General features: G+C 40.8%; 1 protein-coding gene across 1 annotated transcript in view; it reads right to left on the bottom strand.

Moving 5' to 3' along the window:
• Positions 1 to 15,614, bottom strand: part of LOC129106900 (1-phosphatidylinositol 4,5-bisphosphate phosphodiesterase beta-1) — a 113,563-nt gene that overhangs the window by 1,040 nt on the left and 96,909 nt on the right. The window contains exons 29-32 of the mRNA XM_054618173.1: positions 15,130 to 15,206; positions 14,941 to 15,030; positions 14,736 to 14,793; positions 14,391 to 14,477 (exon numbers count right to left, since the gene is read on the bottom strand). Of these exons, the coding sequence (XP_054474148.1) occupies positions 14,391 to 14,477; positions 14,736 to 14,793; positions 14,941 to 15,030; positions 15,130 to 15,206 (312 nt within the window). The remainder of the gene's footprint in view (positions 1 to 14,390; positions 14,478 to 14,735; positions 14,794 to 14,940; positions 15,031 to 15,129; positions 15,207 to 15,614) is intronic.

The following is a 15,614-nucleotide window of genomic DNA, read 5'->3' as shown; positions in this document are numbered from 1 at the left end:
ATGATGTTCACAAAGACAGAAAACACCTAACACACACCTAACTTTTTAGTCTGATAGTCACATTAGCTTATGGCAAGAACACCAAATCCCTGCAGTGGATGTGGAAACTAATTATGTCATTTATTTCCCCAGTTTAAGAAGCTACAGTACTGCCATTGTTCCCTTGAGCAAGACTTAACCGTCACCCATTTCAGTTGAGCAGCCAAAAGCAGAAGATAGTGGTTATACTGGGAAGAACACAGTGACATTTCAACGTTGTGTAAATTCTTCCCTTTGGTGTCGAATTAGGTATTGTGCAACAGTTAAAAACTAGTTTGACAACACTAGTATGTAGTGTGATCACTTGACTTTTCCGGCGTACATAACAGCTATAAAAGCAGATTTGAAAGTTCAACAGCTTATTTCACTTATTTGCATCAACTCCTCTGCAGGCAAATGAGTTCTCAGAGGAGAATAAAGTGAACATTCAGTCATAGAAACCACTCAGTAACAACCACAGGCCACAGAGCTGTGGATTCCAGGAACATCAGCAACAATCAGGCTACTTTTACTGCAAGTAAATAGCTTTTGCATTTACATGAGATGCACATTTTCTAATTGTCCGTCTTCCTCGACAACATGGCTTTTAGCAGCCACTCTCTCAAATCTAAGATGTCGTTGTTTTTTAACACATCAACATAAATAGACTTTTCTGCTTGTAGCTACTTCCCCATTCAAACATAATCTAACTAGTTAGACATGTTTTTACTAATTTCATGAATGAAAACTAATCTGCCTGGAATTCAGAAGAGCAATCCAATCAATCTAAGGTAGCTTTGGAAGCTAAACAAAATGAATCGTGGACTGTGTAGTTTTCTTGTAAACTAACAATTCTGAGTTACCAACCAAAACTATTTGTGAGTACCCTTTGCGACTAACAAATATATCAGATGAATTTCCTTTTTCATAAAAAAAATGTAAAGTAAATTTAAAACGTTATAAATCCTGCATTATCTATAAGTATCTGGACTTTTCTTGGCCCTTTGCTTTTGGTTTTGCTGATCAGGTAAAGAGCTCGACCCTTGCAGCAAGATTTGGGATTGCGATGCATCTTAATGCGAAAGCACAACACAAAAAAAAAAATAGGGATTTCATTTGTAAAAACATTGCTTTATGGTGCTACTAGTATTGAAAAAATCCCCACGGTACCTTTAATCAACAATTTGGCATGGGACGATATGGAAGTTTCATGCCACGCTTATCCTGACCAAAATAACTGCGATTCACAATATCAACCTGTATCATCATAATTTGCCTAAAAACCCTAAAATGGCCAATAAAACATACTGTAATCATTAAAACTAATCATAAATCATAAGGTCTCCCTGCATGAATAAAGGTTACAAAAAAATAACACGAGTCTCATGATAATTCTTGTAAATTAAAATCATGCTTTTTTCCTCTTGTCTATCAAGACACCAAGCTAGATGGCTTTTTAAAGTCACTTACAACCATATTCACAATTATCCCGATAATGGAAATTCACCACAATCAACTTATCGTGAGTGTTTTTTAAATGCTGCAGCTACATCATCCCATCCCTGGCAACAAAAGCATACATTTTGAGTTGTTTCTTCTTCAATATTCACTTTCCTTTTAGCTCTGTTTTGGTTTCCACCAACTCCTGATGTTGACCAGCTAGCTGCTAACTTTGTCTGTTTGCTGATTGATGCTAAGAAGCATACATTTGTGTTTATCAGAGCGTTTCATCTGAAATCAGCTGCCTGCTGTGTCTGGAAATGACACAATGAGGGCGAAGCAGACTGTTGGTTTGGTTGATGTGAGCCATAAAACCAAAACAGTGAGCTGAAAGACGCTAAAAAGGAACCGGAGAGCAAAGGGAGCTACAGAGCTGCATAATATTTCTCTATTGGTTTTTCCACTATGAGTAATACCTTCTACATTACATAAGGTCACGTGACCTATTGTTAATAAAAAAATAATGATTAAAGGAATTCCAACATAGTGCACATTGTTTTGCATGTGCTCTGTAAATTATTCCCATGACTGTTAGTTAAAGATTATTTTCATAGGAATTCTGCTTTATTTCAATGATTTACAATAATAAATTCACAATAACAAGGTCCTTCAGGTACCCTGGTCCTCTCAGGTAGACTGGGATCCTCCCTGCATCCACGCAGATATAAATACACTCCCCTCCCCTCTCTGAGAAATAGAAAAGGAGGACCTATTTTCTCCCAGGCATAGACGCCCCCAATGATTACAGATGACAAGATTGTATTCATTTCATTGTAAGCCAATAATTGCTGTAATGCTGATTTCTTTGTTTAACTACTCGGCTGGCTCCCACGGGAGAGCAGTAATTAAAAGAAAAGCCGGTAAGATGAATGGTGTCAGAGTCTCGCAGCTCAATACGGTCACGTCAGCATTATGAGGGGATCGAAAAAAATACCTGAGAGTTCTGGGAGGATTTATTTGGGATCCCTATTTCATCTGAGGGGCCGTTGTCATTCCGATAAGGGCACACGTCAGACTCACACCCAACTTCCAACTCAGAAGTAAACAAATCTTAATAGAAAGTGCATCATGGACTCACTCTGAGGAAAAGACAAGGTCGGAGTTGTCGTTGCGGTAAATCTGCAAAATGTTCGAGACGTAAACTCACTCCTGCACAAACGTCGGATACAGAAAGCTGCTAAACACAAAGGCGAATCCTCATCTAGATCCAGCCTCCATCAATACAGCGGCCAGGAGATTCACAGCTGGCTCAGAGAGGCATTGAATTGTTGAAGAAATATTCATAAGAACACTCATCAATGAGTGAGAGGGTGAGAGGAGAGAGCATGAAGGTCAAGGACTGCCATCCTGCTCTTAGTCGACTTTCTCTTTTTTTTCTGCCCTCTGCACTTCAGTTCATGAGTAGGCACATCCATTTCATGAAGAAGTGCTGCAGAGCAAAATGAGAAAACCTGATTGTTGCAGAGCGTCACAGCATTTGAATGCAGCGCGATACTGAGAATTAAATTAATGTTGGATTCTGTAGAATAACATTATGTATTCATAGATGAGTGTGGGCTGGGTATCAAACCTCAAGTATCACAGTATGGCATCGAACGTTGCTCAGATTCTTTGGCTTGTTCACTTATTATTTCTATCAGATATTTCCTGATCTAAATGAAGATTTCTTTAATTAAATTTTACTCAGACAAAGCTGAAAGTTACTGAATTAAGCAGTTTCTGCATATTTTGTTGAATAGAATAAATGCTGAATGGTTAAAACATGTTCACAATACCAAAATAAAGGTTTTTAAAAAAGTGATGTTTCAGTATATCATGCATGAACCTCAGGGAAAAGAAAATCTCCCCTAATTATAGCAGATCTTTATAGAGACTTCAGCTCAAATGGTAAAAGTTGTGAGATGAATTACATGCTGAATATGTGAAGTTTACTGATGTGTCTTGTCTTAGCCTGTCTGTTTCTGAGTCGTCTTAACTTATGGTTATCTCATTTTAGAAAAATGCATTTTCACCTTGTACAATACGTTTCTATATGAAAATGCATGCACAGACAACTCCACAAAGACCCACGGGTTCCTTCTTACGTCCTTTGTCATCCGAACATACCACTGATACTTGTCATCGTGCTATAATCTCAGCATAAAAGATTAACTGTATTCTGAAAAATAAAAAAGTGTGTGCACTGACAACAGAAAATGCCAAACTTTGAGTGAAGTGCAGACAGCCAGATAACATTCTTGGCTACTGTCTGTCTTTGTGTGAAATGAAGGAGCTCTTGAGTCGTGTCTTCCTAATGTTGTGCGCCGTTACAGCAGAGCCTGATGAAGCCCCCACCAAGCACAGCATCCTAAGGTCACCTTCCCTGGAACATGTCTCTCTCTCTCTCTCTCTCCACCTTTCTTTCTCTCGTTCTGTCTTTCTTTCTTTCTCTCTCACTCTCTCTGTGGGTCTCACAGAGCGGACATCCAGCGCATCACAACCAGATGGCTAAAGATGCACCCAAGCTAGTCTCTCTCTCTCTCTCTCTCTCCCAGCTCTGCACTGCGCATGACCTACTTAGGGGTGGGACAATCTGTGTCTGTGTGTGTGTGTGTGTGTGTGTGTGTGTGTGTGTGTGTGTGTGTGTGTGTGTGTGTGTGTGTGAGCCTCTACCCGGCCTGCTGAGGCACAAACACCCTCTGATTAAAGCTGTCATCTTTCTCCCATCTGATGACACCCTGGCACATGTGACGGAGGTGGGAGAGAAGGGGCACCAGGCAGATCTCTGAAAGACGTGCTCATGTGTCTATGTAAGCGACGTGCACGCATATGTGTGTGTGTCCTCTGCATGTAATCAACAGCTTCTGATAGAACTGGGGGGGGGGGGGGGGGGAGCGACGAGGACGGCATTTACTTTCGCCAAGGGGACAGCTTGAGTTATATAAAAAATTTCAAGGAATTATAGAAAGATGGATTAGAGAACAGACAGCCAGAGAGGACTTCCCCTTATTTATGACTTTATGATTTCCATCTTCCATCTGACATCTTATCAGTTTGGCAGCGAGGAGATTGGAGTACAGAAAAATGGGAAGTAAATTAAGATATACAGACCTTTTTTGGGTTCAGAATCAATCAAAAGCTTCAACATTTTAAACTGTAATAAGGTCTACTGTGACGCTTTAAAACTCGCCAAGTAAGTGGATAAAAGAAACCGAACACAAAAGCAACGGCAGACATCGTACATGCGCTCGTTTATTCAGTGTGTGCCTTTGCTGTGTGTGTTGCATGCATGCAGTACATGTACGTGTGAGTGTGTGGTCCAGTTTCTGTTTGGACTCCGACCAGCAGCGGTTATCCAGCCAGCTTTTTAAATCTGTCCCTTATCTCTGAAGACCTGTCATCTGTCAACAAACCACACACACACACACACACACACACACACACACACACACACACACACACACACACACACACACACACACACACACACACACACACACACACACTTAAACACACGCACACACACATTTCTGTCTTTCTTAAAATACAGCGTTCAATGACCTTCCTCACCGGCTGTCCTGGTTTTGAGAAGCTATCAAGGGAAGCAGAGAGGGCCTCCAAAGAGCCAAATTAATTCTTTGCTTTGAGTCGTGACATAACGGCTGCTGCAGCGCCACAAAAAAAGGCTTCAACGGGCAACGCACCACACAGCTTCAGTGTGTAGCTACGTTAACTGTGTGTTTGGAAGTGGCTGCTCCCATTCCAACTCCTGACCTTGAGATCCACTGCGTATCCAAACACAGCCCAATTAGGCTAAAACCAAGATCCCATGTACAAGAGATGAGACAGGGTCACCACCCTGTCAGCACCACAGGCTTTTTGGAGCAAAAGGAGCTTCGCTGTGCTATGCATGTAAGATATATATGTGTGTGTGTGTGTGTGTGTGTGTGTGTGTGTGTGTGTGTGTGTGTGTGTGTGTGTGTGTGTGTGTGTGTGTGTGTGTCAAAGCGTGAGAGAGCTGCAAGGAAGCGACATTCCTTCATTTACATTCTTTCCACTGTTTTGGTCCTGACTATGAAAATTAACTGCGGAAACCAAATGCAAGACGAAGAGAGACAAAGGTAATGAAAGAGAGAGAGGCAGGAGCAGCTGCAATCCCATAAACTATTACTCTTACTTCTCTGTGTGTGTGTGTGTGTGTGTGTGTGTGTGTGTGTGTGTGTGTGTGTGTGTGTGTGTGTGTGTGTGTGTGTGTGTGTGTGTGTGTGTGTGTCCTAGAGCCCTTTCCTGACTCCTCTAAAATAAATCATCAGTTGCTTTGCAGGATATATTTCTCAGATTCCTCTCTTAAGGTTCAGTAATCCACAATGCATGTACAGTAATGAGAGTTTCCCCTAAAAGGATTGGGTCAAAAGGGAAGGCTGGCTGTGGAATGTGTTGGTGATATATTTATGTGGATGCCAGCTTAAAGATGCTACATGTTGCATTTGTATGTCATTGTGTTTAATTACTGGTATTTTTTTTTACCACAAACACAACATTGAAATATTAACATTTCATAAAGTTTTTATGGCAAACATTTTCATATGGAGAACAATTTGTGTCACCCCGATGCATTTAAGTCAAATATTCTCTCTCCTTTTAGCTCTGTTTTGGTTTCCCCCAGCTCCTGAGGGAAACTATGTTCACCAGCTGGAAGCTAACTTTGTCTGTCTGTTGTTCAGTGGTGGGCAGGTAGCTTACAGTTGGTTTTAGCAAGCTTTTTCTGCAAAACGTCTGCCTGCTGCTCCTGGAAATGAGGTTGATGAGAGAATGGTAAAGAGAACAGTAAAGGTCTTCCACTGACAGACGCTCTGTGGAGAGGAACCGAGGATTTGGGTGATCATTTTCTGCAGGTTTTATGGCTGTAACCCAAATCGGAACGTTTTCATTCAAATCAGATTTGGCTGTTTAATACGGATATTATTATAACTATTCATTTTTCTCCTGAATTTTCTTCTGTTCCATTATCTGAACAATGTAATAGTACTGATGTAAAACCGTCCAGCTAATTTCTTGGAAAAAAAGATTTAGTTTTAAGAATACTGTACTTGACTTTTCTCATGTACTCTAATGCCTCCAAGAAACTTTGCGACACAGTCCAACTTATAGTATTTAGACCAATATGTACCATCTACCTCTTTTCTTCCATCCTCTCCCTCACATATTCAGACTCCTCAGTCTTTAGCCGGCTTCACCTCTTATAAAAAGGCTCATGCATGCTGCAGCCATAAACCTCATATCCATCCTATAGACGGTTTCCAGCAGGAGTTCAGTGATGAATGCTCTTTAGACAGAGGATAACCCTGGAGAGCTTCATTAGCATTTGTGGGCAATAATGCATAATGAACACTGGAGCACTGATCTAAAACAGCAGCTAGCACAACAGAGCAGCAGAGCAACCAAGCGTGCAACATGTACGCACACACACACACACACACACACACACACACACACACACAATGGATTTTTACTTTACTACCTCTGGTTTGTACACAGTGTTCCCTGTGAGTACGTGTGTGTGTGTGTGTGTGTGTGTGTGTGTGTGTGTGTGTGTGTGTGTGTGTGTGTGTGTGTGTGTGTGTGTGTGTGTGTGTGTGTGTGTGCATTATTGATGCAAACCCGCCAGGCAGAGATGATGCAGATCAAAGTCTGTGATGAGGGAACATAGTGGCCACCCCTACATCACCGAGAGGGAGAGACAGAGAGAGAGAGAGAGAGAGAGAGAGGGTGGCCACACACACTCCCGTCCTCCACGTCCCCCCAACCTGTTTGCACCCCCCCCCCCCCCCCCCCTCTCTTCATCCCTCCCTCCGCTTCCTGCTGCTTTTTTCCACCTCTAGTTACCATCTCTGGTATTGCGTCATGAGCACTCAGTTCCAGAATTAACAGATTGCAGAGAGTCATGAAGGATAGAGGAGGGTATGAGCCGTGGGGAGGGGGCGCGACGACTGGGGGACCCGAGTTTCCATGACGACCACAGAGGACTCCTGCTTGTCGAACAAACGGGCCTGTGTGTGTGTGTGTGCATGTATGGTTGGTACTGTGTGTTGGTGAAAGGCTTGCACAGTGGGGAGACACCATCAGATATTCTCTTTCTTCCCTTTTCATCCAACTAAGAAAGAATCAGAAAGTCTCCCATGTAATAATGCGCAATTACGCCACACACACATACACACACACACACACACACACACACACACACACACACACACCAACGCACACTGCTGTGAAACATATGGCCTTCTCACTATTTCATACTCCCTTTCACAGCCAAAAAATGGTGTGTGTTAGGAGATGACTAGTGTTGAGGAATTACAATATGGTCTGGTAAGCCTTTAGTCTGGAGGCTGAGACTAGATGTCTATCTTATCTGTCCCTTTATTGGTTCAAAGAACGAGGGACCGGATTATATTTGGGATGGTGGGAGAAAAAAGCCTGAACAGGCCGGATGTAAAAAGCTAAAAGTCGTACCAAAAGAGCTACTGAAAAGTCCAATTTAATGTAACGAATGGTTATTTTATGAGAAGGTTTCAAACTTATTTGAATCAAGTTGAATGAATGAGCTCCATGACTTGCTTTTTGAATGAATGAAAAAGTTAATCTATGTAGGTGTGAGTAACAAGTGACAAGTAACAAGTGTAGATGAGAAGACGAAAGACGGTCCTGAGGAGTGCCGCCGCTATTGACTGTATAAATCAAGGACTTTGTTTCTGTGAGGTCACCCATAGGTTTCTGAAGAGCCGGTGTAAGGCTGAGGTGATGTGGGCCCAGGTTACTCATTTATGCATAACTGTTATATAAAAATGGAGATTGGAGAGTTGTATAAAAATCTAAAACAGTTTTCATAATTGGGGATATTATTTTACAGTTTTTTGTTCCAGGCTCTAAAACAAGTTTATTTCTGCTTTAAAGTTGGGCATTCTAACATGGAGCTCTATGGAGATCGACTCGCGTTTGAAGCTAGCCTCAAGTGGCCATTTGAGGAACTGCAGTTGTTTGGCACTTCCCACATCTGCTTCATTTCTCAGCACAGGAGGCTGCAGCTTTGAAGGATCAGCGTTGGTCTCCTGGTGAGCGTTCTGATTGGATCATTAGCATGACAGTGACACCTGAGTGCTCATGCTGGCAGCGACGACAAGCCTCTCCACGTCTCTTTTATTGTCTCTCTTCTCGCTCACCATCAGTATGTAATCCTCTAACCATCGCAAGCTAGGACTTCAAAATCTTACTAACAAAACTCTGAGCTACTTTTTAGGTTGGTATAACACATTCACATTAACACACACAACTACCACTGCAGTAGGCCGCTCAGCTCTGAGGGTCTCCACCAGGGATAGTTATAGCTGTCCATTAGTGGCTGCTCTGAGCCCAATGGAGAAACTGGGTCAGAACTGTGTGAGTGCGTTGTATCCTCCGTCACTCTGATTCATGGAGACTAACGCACACGACAAACGTGAGAACTCACAATATAAGTATTTCTAAAATAAGGTTATTTATGCCCGCATCCATTAGCCCCCCATTGGAGCGCTCTACATCCTGTTTTTCGGTCTATGTTTACATGTCTGTTGTTGTTTACGTTCATCCGATGTACTAAATGAGTGAATAAAGAGCCGGGTTCAACGACCCTCTGCCTCAAATATGATTTTGAGGAGTTTTTAGCCATGTTGAATGGACCGCATTCACCAAGAGCTTCCAATACGAGAGCCAAGTGCTTCACAATGGTTCATATTCATCACACTCACACACACAGATGGTATCAGAGCCGCCATGCCGGCCCGATGACCTGCTCAGTGGGAGCAGTTTTGGGTTCAGCGTTGTGCTCAAGGACATTTCAGAATGTTAATAGGCAGAAGTGGAAAATACTTAACTCAGCTGTATGGAGCCAACATGTTAGTGCTGCTGGGGGGAATGAAGTTGAAAGCATGTATGTAAAGATCTGAGCTCCTGTTAGCTGATTCTCTAAAGCTATATATCGACTGACCTGACTGGGACGTGTTACGAGGGTCGTATTGTATTGATACTATTGATTCTGGTTATGATATCGATGCTCTTTACAGTGTTGACAGATGCCGGCTTAGTCAGATAAACATTGCAAGTGATTACATATTCTCGGTAAATCTGTAAATTTTCAGTAAATAAGTACTCAAACTCAATGCCATAACCACAAATAACTCAATGTATCATTCAGTTGCTTTTAAAAGAAAAAGGGCATTCTGGGAAGAGTACCTGACAGGGATAAAGATGGTAAAATAACCGAAACATGAAATTAAGGCAGCACAAAAAAAAACAGTCATGGTCTCTATTGACAACAGACACTCCAAGGAGTCTCAGTGATTACATTTCCTTCTTTCCTGAAGGTTGACTTGACATTGATTTGTCCCAGGATTTCAATCAAAGACCATTTAAAGGCACAGTTCGGATTTTTTAGGTTGGTATGTATGAGTTACTCCTCTATAGTCAGTGTAATACCAAGAATAGATGGCGGTCAGAACGCTCCCAGTTTGGTGAAACAGAGAAAACTACCAGCAAGGGAAAAGGCAAAATGTATTTAAGACATCTAAAAGAAAGACCCACCTAATAAATATCTATATTGGTTGAAGTTTACACTATATTTAGAATATTTCATTGGTTTACTTAGCTGTCAGACTGCCCTTTCTTTGACAAAAACAGTGATTTTACCCTTTAGACATGAACACTTGTTTGCGGCTGCCGTGATTGGTTAGTTTTTTGTGTTATTGTGTGACTTTGGTGAATCTGAACTGACCCTTTAGAACAAAGAAAAAACATCTCCAAGGTTAAACTGCTGTTTTTGTCAAAGGAGTCTGGTGGCTTTGCAGAGAGCATAGATGACGGCTTGAGTTCAGTAAGGGATGTCTGACGGCAAGGTAAAGCTGTGAACATATCCTGTATATAGACAATACTTAAACTGATGTTGATTTTTTTAGGTAGGCCTTTATTTTAGGTGTCTAAATAAGCTCTCTACACAGAAGGACATTGAATATATGGATAAGAAATCTCATAAAACCCAACTTCAAAACAATCCAAATATCCCTTTAAGCACAAAGTCCCACACAGAGATGCATCCTTAACTGGTTGTTAATGAGCATTGTGGGTAGCATCCTGAATGTCTTAACAAACACAACCCTGGGCATTCTCAGCTCGCTGTCTCCAGAGTCGTGTCCTCTGACATCTCTTGCATATTCTGCATATAAATGAGTGTCGCTGCGCGGGAACACATTTAGCAGAGATGGTTGATTACTATGTAATAGCCTTTTCCTCGGGGGAATTAAATTTGCCAATGTCCGGATGTCAATTTAGAGAAGTGATTGCGACGGCGGTTGAGTGATGGATAATCAGTCACAATTTTGTAGGGAAATGACGGTGGCTCACATCTGATTGGACGAGAGAACAGCAGCGTCTCTTCCTCTCGTCTGAGGAAAAATCCTCCCTGATTAGACCTTGATGATACGACACTTCTCATCTTTGAAAATCATTGCAATTCTGGTGTTATTGACAAGAATGCTCTTGCAACTATGAAAAGGTGATGCGGGATCTCAATAAAGGGAGAGCAGTTCAATGACCTGAGTGATTTACACAACAAGTAGGCGGTTAACAAGGCAGATGCTATCATTTGACTCTTAACTCTCCATCCTGTATTTGACTCACTGCCCTCTGGTCAGCATTTTAGCCTCACTACTTAATTTCTTCATATTGGATGTGAGGTGTTCTGTTAAATGTCTACACTGCACCTCCTGTACTTAACTAGGACAAGGAGCCGTCACTTTGAGACAAAGTATATATATATATATATATATATATATATATATATATATATATACAACAATATATATTTCTCAAAGGCTCTGCACTGTGTGGCTGAAGCACTTTAGTTTTTGGGATAAATATTTGAGTCGAGTGTTTATGGGGATGTCTCCAACAGAACACTTCTGATTTATGCCTTTTGTAGGAGCTATTTCTTTTATTTTAGTGTTTAATTATTTTATTCACAAGTAGTATTGTTTAATTATTCAAGATGTTTGCTTATTATGGTTCGATCATTTTTAATATTTGAGTAGCTTTTTCTTTTGATAGTCATTCGTTTAGTTTTGTTGTATAGTTTATTTAGTCTTTGTTTTTTTTGTTTTTTTGATGAATTAATTAACACTGTGGGCACCTGTGGTTATATATAGGAGTAGGCAGGTACAGGACCAGCATGCACTGGGTTTGCCTATGTTTTGTTTTTTTACCAGAGCAGGAGAGGCAGCAACAGGGTTTTCTTTTTTCCTTTGTTGTTTCTTGTTTTGTTTTCTTTAATAAATCATGAGAAAAAAAGAATCCTGTACAGACAATGCATTCTTATTCCCGCATAAACAACAAACCAATGGTGCATCAGTGGCTCTTTGATTTATGTTTGTTTTTTTTTCCGACAAATGGCCACTACACCTGTCTTCAAAAAATAACTCATGTGATGGATAATCCGTCACAATTTTTGTAGGAAATGGCGATGGCTCACATCTGATTGGAGGAGAGAACAGCAGCGTCTCTTCCTCTCGTCTGGGGAAAATCCTCGCTGATTAAACCTTGATGAGACGGCCCAGCTCATCTTTTTCGGACAAATGGCCACTACACCTGTCTTTAAAATACAACTCATTCATAGTTAATGTGTGCTATGCTCTCCATTTGACAAGGGTGAAAACATAACAGGAGGATCACACCTGAGTGTCTCCTTTGCAAGCAGAGGTCATCTTGTTTACACCGGCGCTGTGCTTCTATAAGGTTAGTTCATTGAAAATCATTGAGCGAGGTCGAGAGGAGATGACTGTTACTTTCTTTGTGTTGCGTGGGTGTTCTAGTACCACATGAGATTATATCAGCACTATGATCGTGACTAACTACACGTCCATAATTAGTATGACTGTTTCGTATTACAAATATCTTACAAGTGAGACATCTATGCATGCTGAAAGAGTCCAGAGGGCCTTTGTGTCACAGTAGTGCCTGAGACATTTATGCTTTTAACAGAACAAACTGTTATGTTGTATGATATACCTCATTGGTAACACAGAAATGGTGACGTTCTGTCCCTCTGGTTGGTATCTACGTTCTTCCTCAAGGAAATCAAATACGAGCACTCCGACTGAGGTGTGATCTCACTATTCACAGGCCAATCTGCTGTCCCCGTTATGTTGTGATGCCGCCATGCTGTGCACATCACACCCACATTTACAGCCACACTGTATTAGCCGTTCTTGCAGGAAAAAAAAACAATCCCTAACATATTTGCACAGATTCATACAGTATTTTGCATTGTGGTAATGCTTGTCAGAGATGCAATGCGCAGTCACTCACTTGTTGCCACTCAGTGTCTCCAGCTATGTAAAAGCTTGCATATTAATACACCGCCACGCTAATGCTATATTAATACTGGGATGCGACGAGGGTCTTACCATGCTCCTCGGCTGCACAGTCGTCCTACAATGACAGTCACAATGACAACGTTGGGAACTGCGCAACTCATAAAGGAAAAGCAGTCATGCTAAAACTCCCAGCAGAGAGGCATGATGGTTAAACATCCTGCCTCCAGGAAACGCATCTCAGCCAAGGACTGATGCAGCCACACAAGGGAGCCCTAGGTATCAACCAGTTTTCACTAATATACAACCAAACAGCTCTTTTCATAGTGATACTGTTTCTACTGTATCCACATACAATTCAGCAAGTATTGGTATTTGTATCTAATATATCTGATATCAGCATAAATAATTAAGTGGGAAAAACTTGGATTTTGGAGGTCATCTTGCCATTGAAAGTGCCAGAGCCATATCTCACTAAACCTGGGACAGGTCGCCCCCTAGTGGTGTGAATTCATAGAGGTGTGAGTTCACAGTTAGAGATATAATTTGGTTTAAAGACAATTTAGTCACATTTAACCAAAGTTATGTTTCTAGTCACAGCTTATGAAACATCCATGTTGTCTGCTGTCCCAAGATCTGTGTCAAATTTATGTATTTCATCTGCACCAACCGACCAAATAATTTTTTTTAAATGTCTGTTGCTGGATCGCAATTTGTAGCCACACCAGTTAAAGGGCAACTCATTCATACATGTTATTGGTCCATGACAGTCTTAAAATATCAGTAAACATGAAGGTCATAGAGGTCGACTTGTAGTGAATTTTTAAATGCCGATTTAATAACAATAGGGCATTTTGTTTAATGATGGTAATTATTAAGTCTGTGGTTTTTGGCTGGCCAGGATTACTTTTGTTGTGCGTCCAGTTACATTGTTTCATTCATTCATTAATGTTTTGCATATTCCCGAGGTGAGGAAGAAGATTCTACAGAGTGGAGATTTGCTTTCTGATAAAATGATCTAAATTGAAAAACATATTTCAAAGTATGACATGCATATCTGGCTCAAGCACAGCGAATACCAGAGCTCCCCCATTTATTGTTGTATTTAAAAGTTATTAAGATTATGATCAGGTGTTAATCAGATGTCCAGTTCAACCAATAACGTTAGTCAACTATAATCTGAGACTTCTCTGAGAGTATTTCATGTTCACAAATATTGAACTTTCAATGGCCATATAAATAATAAATGTCTTTTTTTAACTTTCCCTTCACACATGCAAGAATTCAAAGACATGCTGGGCCGAGCACCCTGGACTCCCTGACTGTAGATCCTGCCATGCAACAGACTGGTAACTTAAAAAAAGCGCTATGGTGACAATGTGATGGAATTAAAAGAAAAATATGAAGAACGTACAGTATCAACAAACACATCAAACGTTAAGAGTTATTTCACATTTATGTTTCGGTTAACATTTATTCTTTCAATAAATGTCTTACCTTTGGCCTTTCATCCAAGATTTGCTGGCGGATATCCTTGTGCTTCTCCAGTAGTCTCTCATGTCTTTTGCTCTGAGCGTCCTCCAACTACACGCACACACACACACACACACACACACACACACACACACACACACACACACACACACACACACACACACACACAAACAGATACTATAAAGTCTTTGCATATCATCGATAATATATTGCCATAACCACAAATGTTTACTTCTGTAGGCAGTGCTGTATCATAAAATATACAGTTGAATTATTATATTAATAGCATGTTATATGGCAATGATCATTATGGACTACACATTCTATATCAGCTATATCCTCTCTTACCCGTTTGATGTACTGCACCACCTCGTTGACAAACGATCTGTTGATCTCCAGTTTCTCTCTGCGGGGAGAATAATCATCAACAGTCAAACCAAGCAGCTCGTCCCAACAGAGCTAAACCTTTGGTGTTTAGTGACATCTGGTGGTCAAACAAATATAACAACCTTCAACAACTGTTGGTTAATAATGTTAAAAACCAGATACTCACTCCTCTGTCACATTCTTGTCTTTAGATTTGGCTTCAGTGATCTTCTCTTGCCTTTTCTTGTCCATTTTCTTCTTGAGATCCTTCTTTTCTCTGCAGATGGACAGATGGAGAAAGAGGACGATGTAGAGAATGAAAATATACGAGCCTTTTGTGTTTTTGTAAAATGAGTGTGCACGTTTTATGTCTTACTTCTCACAGACGTCTCTGAGCTTTTTGAGCTGAGCACTCTGGCATTCTTCTGCTATAATCGTCAGCTTCTCAACCAGCTAGAGAGAAAGAGAGACAAGGAGGGAATCAGAATTTGACACGAAGAACAAAACAGAGTTAATCGGTTGTTTTCATCCTAGTCAACTAAGATTTCTTTAGAGGATTAGTCCTTCTTTATGCTTTTTTTCCTGCTGGATGACTTTTTTTTCAGAAACTAATACTCACATATCTGGTTAACAAAAGATTTAAAGTCAGAGTGCAAAATCCAGGGGGTCTGAGGAGGTACGAAATTCTTTAACTGGCACTTTGCAACCAGAGCAATTAGTCGATAAAATACGTTGAGTGTTGATCAAACTAAAAATGTCTTTAGTTGAGGCCAGCCTTACAGGAAAAATCTGCTTTTTAATCTTGATTAATTTACTCCATGCTTTAATTCTTTAGCTGCATTTGTTGTGGTTATAATTAAA

This window comes from Anoplopoma fimbria, chromosome 18 (genome assembly GCF_027596085.1).
Source record: "Anoplopoma fimbria isolate UVic2021 breed Golden Eagle Sablefish chromosome 18, Afim_UVic_2022, whole genome shotgun sequence".
In the NCBI taxonomy this organism is placed as follows: Eukaryota; Metazoa; Chordata; class Actinopteri; order Perciformes; family Anoplopomatidae; genus Anoplopoma; species Anoplopoma fimbria.
This window is presented reverse-complemented; position numbering and strand designations above follow the sequence as displayed.